This window comes from Galleria mellonella, unplaced genomic scaffold (assembly GCF_026898425.1).
Source record: "Galleria mellonella isolate WM207_F2 unplaced genomic scaffold, CSIRO_AGI_GalMel_v1 utg56, whole genome shotgun sequence".
Classification (NCBI taxonomy): Eukaryota; Metazoa; Arthropoda; class Insecta; order Lepidoptera; family Pyralidae; genus Galleria; species Galleria mellonella.
Genome location: NW_026442117.1, coordinates 2,423,634 through 2,430,020, shown reverse-complemented (window position 1 = coordinate 2,430,020; position 6,387 = coordinate 2,423,634). Strand labels below are relative to the sequence as shown.

At 30.9% G+C, this 6,387-nt stretch overlaps 1 protein-coding gene across 1 annotated transcript; it reads left to right on the top strand.

Moving 5' to 3' along the window:
• The first annotated feature begins 4,077 nt into the window (after nt 1–4,077).
• Nucleotides 4,078–6,052, top strand: LOC113516128 (uncharacterized). The gene is made up of 2 exons (XM_026900499.3): nt 4,078–4,286; nt 4,488–6,052. The coding sequence occupies exons 1-2, from the start codon at nt 4,203–4,205 to the stop codon at nt 4,851–4,853; spliced, it is 450 nt and encodes a 149-aa protein (XP_026756300.1). The 5' UTR covers nt 4,078–4,202; the 3' UTR covers nt 4,854–6,052.
• Nucleotides 6,053–6,387: the final 335 nt, after the last annotated feature.

Sequence of the window (6,387 nt, the reverse complement as noted above, 5' to 3'; positions counted from 1 at the left end):
AACCTAAGTCAACAACAATGACTATTTTAGTCGTGTGTAAAGCACGCTTCACGCACACACAGTCACGCAATATTTCATAAGTACACTCATAAAGCACATTTTGATACGTTAACGTTCCGTTTTGTGTAACCCTACACGAGTTGTGCCCGAGTGCCTAATGTGGGGACGCGGCAAAAAATTTTAAGATTTTTATTTTCTTTCCCCGATGGCTGCACGTGGTCGGGTTGTGGTCTAACGTTCTTTTTTTTTTTTTTTCTTTTTAATGAAAGTATTATGTGTAAAATTCTTCTGAGAGCGTATCAGTTACTACGGCTTTCGATGCCAGATCGTTTCGATGCGCCGGATTGATGGGATGAATCTTAATCAAGTTTTTATAGTTTAAAATAATTATTCATAATAGAAATAAAGGGGAATGTTGTATAAACATTAAATCTAATATGTCAAGATAAACTTACTGAGTTACTTTATGAATAATCAAATACGCAGTAGTTCATCATATACTCGTATATGTGATTGTGTGTTTGTGTGTGTGTGTGTAGGTATTATTATATAAATACTATGTTAATATATATGTTTATTTCATGAATGTTTGTATGTATGTAATTTACCATTTTATACCACAATATAAATAATTTAAATTTTTAAACCACCTTCGAGTATTTCTGCATATCCTAAAGGTTGACTAGTAGAGAATGCCTATAGCATTAAGTCTGCCTGTTTTTATAGATTAGGTGTTTATTATAGATTACAGCTTTCGAACTACATGTTGCAGTTTTTGAATACGTTAATGTGTTCTTATAAGAAATTTTCTTATTAGGTACTCTGGTATTCTGGTACTCTGGTATTCTGCAAACGTTTAATAACCTTAGACGTGGTTACAAATTACCATTCTATCACCATTTATGAAAAAAAAAAAAACTTAAAATTAAAATATTACTACATACAAATATAATGACAGTACATAACATTTGAGAGGACCAAAATCTTTAAAACAAAATTAAGACATAACTAACAGTATGCCAATTAAATCTTTGATTATGTCGTAATCTGTTGAATCGATTATTGAAAAAAAAAAAATTATACAGCGCGGAGTCATGCAATCATGATTATTTCATTAAAACCTTCGTTTGTTATGGTTGTTTTTCTTTATATTAATTATTGGAGATGGTAAATGTAGGTATATTCATATTTCGATTACTTGTTCGGCGAATAATTGAAAGATAAGCGTGCTTTCGACTCGTATTTTTAGAATAATTAATATATGCCGGATAATCAGGATATAATCGGGAATAATCACTAACATATTACTATTGTCGTGGTCCCGGCATAGAATGCACCACCCTTTCCTTTCCCTTGGGTGTCGTAAGAAGCCACTAAGTGAATTTAACGATCGAGGGATGGGCAGCAGCGTCTTTCCTAAAACATCACCAAAGCCTAATTGCGGTTGTCAATCCACCTGCTAAGCGTGGCAACTATTGTCAAAACCTCCTAATAGGAAGACCTATATTCAACAGTGGACACTTTACGGCTAATGTATACTTTTATAAAAATATTTAAAAATGTATCAATATACTTAATAATCTCCACAAACTTTATAAAACGGTTTTCACGCATCTAAATGTGTTTAAATATTATATGGATACTGACATTAAAACGATAACTACGAGTATATGTATAAGTATATAATTTCTTTCCTTAAATTTATTAAAATAAAAAGATTTCGCTTTAATATCAAATTGAATTTTTTTTATTAGAAATAGATTTAGAGAAATGACACCTCAGAATAGGCCCCATTGTATAGCATAGATAAAGAATAGTAATTGCAATTATAAGATTTAATACATAGATTAATGATAGTAGCATCTGCGATCTTGTTTTATATGAAGATTCACTTACAGATAATTAGAAGCATTTTACTACAAATAAAACTAAAATCTAGATAAAACTGAAATAAATCATAGATAAAATATAATCATTATTATTTATATAATTATCTCTACCATGATTTTATCTAAGGCATCAATAAAATAATCAATTTAAAAATTAATTAAACTCGTATCTAAATGCATTCGAATTTCAAACCTTTTGAATTCATTATAAATAATTAAGACAACATTAAACGGTTACATTTTATTAGCCGAAGTTAACTGGTAAATATCAATTAAATATTCACCAATTATAATAAATAACTATTATAAATAGGTCTTTACCTTACACATTCTTAAAATCGGATTCTGAATTGGGGCTAATGGCGCAAACCGTAATTGGATACTAAAGAGATTTCGCCATATTGGATATTTTTAAACGTCATTTAAATTAATTCGATAAATATTAAATACACATATTTATAGTTCTCAACGGGCTTGGCAATTAAAATTACTTCTCTTCAAGTACCATATATGTATCATAGCGGATTGTAATTTAAATCAACTATATTTTAAAAATTGTACATAAATTTATTACGTAGAAGATAGGTATTTTAAAATGTCGCATATTTAACACCGACGATTATATAAAAATATTTTTATGCTTTATAATTACAGAACAAAAAAAATTATATGTATATATGTTTTTTTTATGTATTTGTAGCTATATTATATACCATGCACGTGTGTATGAATGTATGTATGTATGTGAGTATGTGAGTATGTTATACTACAGAGTTGAAGTTATCTGAAACATTAATACTACGAATATACTTGAGTCTAATAAGAGTTATAAGAAAATAATATTGTAAAAGTCTTTTTAATTTGAAAAATACCTTTACTTTTTAATCTTTGTGTACAGATATGTGGAACTTACAATTTAAAGTATAAAACTATTTGTAAATTATATTCAATGTTTTTATTGCATTCCGTAATGTTCAAAGTTTAGAGTAAAACTCTATAATTATGTGTATTGTGTGTAGATACTCGTAGTACAAAAATAAACAAGTATCATTACATCGAAAATTAAATGCGCTTCTTTTTATGTTAAGCCAATAAGTGCTACGAAATACGTAGCACTAAAGAATTTAAGGACTAAAGAAAACCGAACTCAAATTTTATAATTGTTTTATATTATTTAGAAATATATAAATAATACCGTAAGTGTTGTAAGGAGTTGGTTATAATGTGTATTAATTTCACAGTCGTATTCTATTATTACATATAAAATAATTTTAACTTATAATGCACAAAATCAAATTTAAATTTTGACCAAATTAATATAGAAAAGAGAGAATCATCAGTACCCATTGATCAAATATTACATACATACACATACGTATGCGTATAGTATATACTCATCATATCTATATCTATGTATTTTTTTAGTTACGAAATATTAGCTGAAACTTTACAATAATTATTAGAAAAAGAATCCTATGTATGAATCCTATCCTAAGATAATATGAAACACTTTTTAAAATAGTAAACATAAATGAAATATTAACATCATCCGCATAAATCGATATCTATTTCATCTATTGCTGTACATAAGTACCTAGTCGTATCCAAGTGACCGGAGGTAATGATTTATCAGTGCGGCGAGCGTGATTTGCGAGTGCCGTATAACGATTATATCGCAGGAAGCCACATAGTCGCAGTTAGGTAAGATAAATATGCAAAGGAACTTATTTATCCACCGGCCAGCTGCTTCGTGATTCATACTACTGAGATACTGTTTATATTCCTATAAACCGCCTCGGGACAGCTAACTAGATCGACGGACACAACACAAATATTATTTATTTACATGACTCCGCACAATGTTTGATTGTTTGATCGCGACGTGTAGCATGTTAGATTATGTGCATAACAATGAACCAGATAATATCGAACCTATTAAATCCATTATAATATTCCTCATACATAGCACAAACAATCAATTTAATCGAAAACTAAATAATGGTCATCAATAAAGCTTTGCCGGTTCAATCTAGTAACTATTCTAAGATGCGGTGCGTCAAAGCCTCTATTCGTAGAAGTTCTCCGTAAAAACCAGTTCGTAGGCGCGCGCTACCGCTCGTGCTGCGCGCGCGCCGCCCCGCTCGCAGGGCACGCGCGGTCACGTAGAGGGGAACCACTATATAAAGCCCACCGCCCTTCCTGAATCAACCATTCCCGACTCACGACCGTGCGTGCGTGTCGCTCTTTCCTATCTTGTAACCTTGTAAATACGTAGTTTAATTCGTTAGACTAAGTTCGTAAATATTAGTAAACATGTGTTTGGCTAAGAAAGAATCATCGCCGCAAAAGGAGGTTGTGTCACCTCGATCGCCGTGGGCTAAACTGCTCAATCGTCAGGTAAGAGTCGTCATTTATTTACGTGAACTAGTATTATTTACAATATTTGTGTTTAAAACTTCTTATTAGTGTAATTAATTAGTCTAGCATTAATTGTTTTGTAATTCGATACGGTTGTTGTACAATTTTCTCTCTCTATTCTAGTCAACTTTTTCAAAATTACACTACTACAATCTTAAAAATATTTTGTATTGTTTACAGAACGCAAAGCCACGGCTTCCTCGAAAAGTGACGTCTTCTACGCGAGTGAACCTTAACAAGTGCTGGTCGAAGCTTGGAGAGCTGATCTCCAACGCAGGTCCCCGCACTGACCTACCATCGCAAAAGACTGCATATCCAGAAGAACCAATTTTGGTGCCTTTCACCGAATTCTTCTACCCTGTGGAGCCGGTTAAACCAGCTACCGCGGAAGACAATGAAAACACTGAGAATCAAAACATCGCCAACTCCAATCGTTTTGAGTTGATCTCTGAAGACCCAGAAATCAGCGACAATATGGCCAATGAAGTAAGAGAAATCTGTTACTCAACTAATAAGACCTGTTTCGTATGTAAACTTTGTTATTAGTTTATAATCGAAATACTTTTCTTTCTTCACAAAATAGTATAACTTTTGGCTTTAAAATGCAGTGAAACAAAATCATGTCTTCCAATCATAGATTTAGTGGGTGCTTGTTAAAGAGCACAAATCTAATGTCTTCCATTAGACTTAGGAGTGGTCTCGTTTGGTGAAAATCTCTTGATGTTCAGTAACTTATATATACCTATATACAATACATCAATGCCAATATTAATTATCTCTGCATTAAAAGATTCGCGCCCAAACGAGTCTCGCGTTTAGATGTGGGGGAGACACAGCGTGTACTCGCGATCGTGATATTAGCTTATTATCCAGTGATCTCTGTTAGCATTATATTACATTTCTAGATGAAACGTTGTGTCTATTCCACGATAGTTTGTTTGTAACAGTAAACAGCAAGTTTGGTAGACAGCTTTAATATCATCTGCACTGTAATTATCATCGCACCACTCACGGCTCTCTCCTGAACTGATTATCTTGTAATTTAACTGTTTCCTTTTCGGTATCTTAGATTTAAGGATCCAACGTCTTCCATTAGATTTAAGAGAGTTTTTTATATTGTCTGTGATATTAACAATATTATTGTATCGAAGCTTTAATTAGTGTAAGGAAATTCTTTATCGTAGAATACAGTAACATTACTATTAGATTGTAGATTACACTGAGTGTTCCGGAAAATTATTTGATATTATTAAAACTTCTTTTAGTAAAAAAAAACTTATATTTATAAGTACTTAATAATTTTAAATTTGCAATATTAAGTAAACATATTTTTCTGGAATACTCAGTTAAATAATTTAGTTTAGGTCAATGAAACATATCACAAAAGAGCTTTAATAGTTTTAAAATAGAGTTGTAATTAGGTATTGTAAAATATTTTACTCTTAGTTATTTGGTCTCTATTTTTAAATCATACAGAAGTAGGCCGAAGGTGCCAATCTACTTAACTTTTAAATGAATAGATATAATGTTAGTTGCTAGACGTTTGCTCGACTTTAGTTAATAATCATAATTTTAAGTGACTTTTGTTTTCATTGTTTGATGAATTCTTCCATTTGTGTCAATTGTTAGGATAAGTTTATTTTTTTATACTCTAGATTAGTTTAAGCTTTAGACTGATTATTTTAAGAATAACCAAGACTTTCGTTTGATCTCCATGTCTAAATAAATACATTTTAATAATAAAACTTGAGTGTTTAATTTTAGTCGCATCCATACCCTATCAATAACGTCATTTGTCAATTCATTGTCATTCATTTGTCATATAAAATTTATTGTAATTTTAAACACGTACTAGTTATAAAAGAATTAAAATATACTTGAAACAAAAGATAGTCAAAGCAAAAGCTATTTGTTATTCATAACAACGTAATATTAAATACAAGTACCTACCTGTACGTAAAAATCGAAAATAACAATTTTATTAAAGATGCATACAAATATGATTCCAAGACCCCAACAATATTGAGGGCCTTATCACAAATAGCATAATATTTACTTTCCATTATCGTATTAGTGTATT

Excerpts from the sequence above, each read along its gene's own strand:
- LOC113516128 (XM_026900499.3), top strand. The coding sequence starts at position 4,203 with ATGTGTTTGGCTAAGAAAGAATCATCGCCGCAAAAGGAGGTTGTGTCA. Across the intron at positions 4,287-4,487 it reads CTAAACTGCTCAATCGTCAG|AACGCAAAGCCACGGCTTCC; the intron begins GTAAGAGTCGTC and ends TATTGTTTACAG.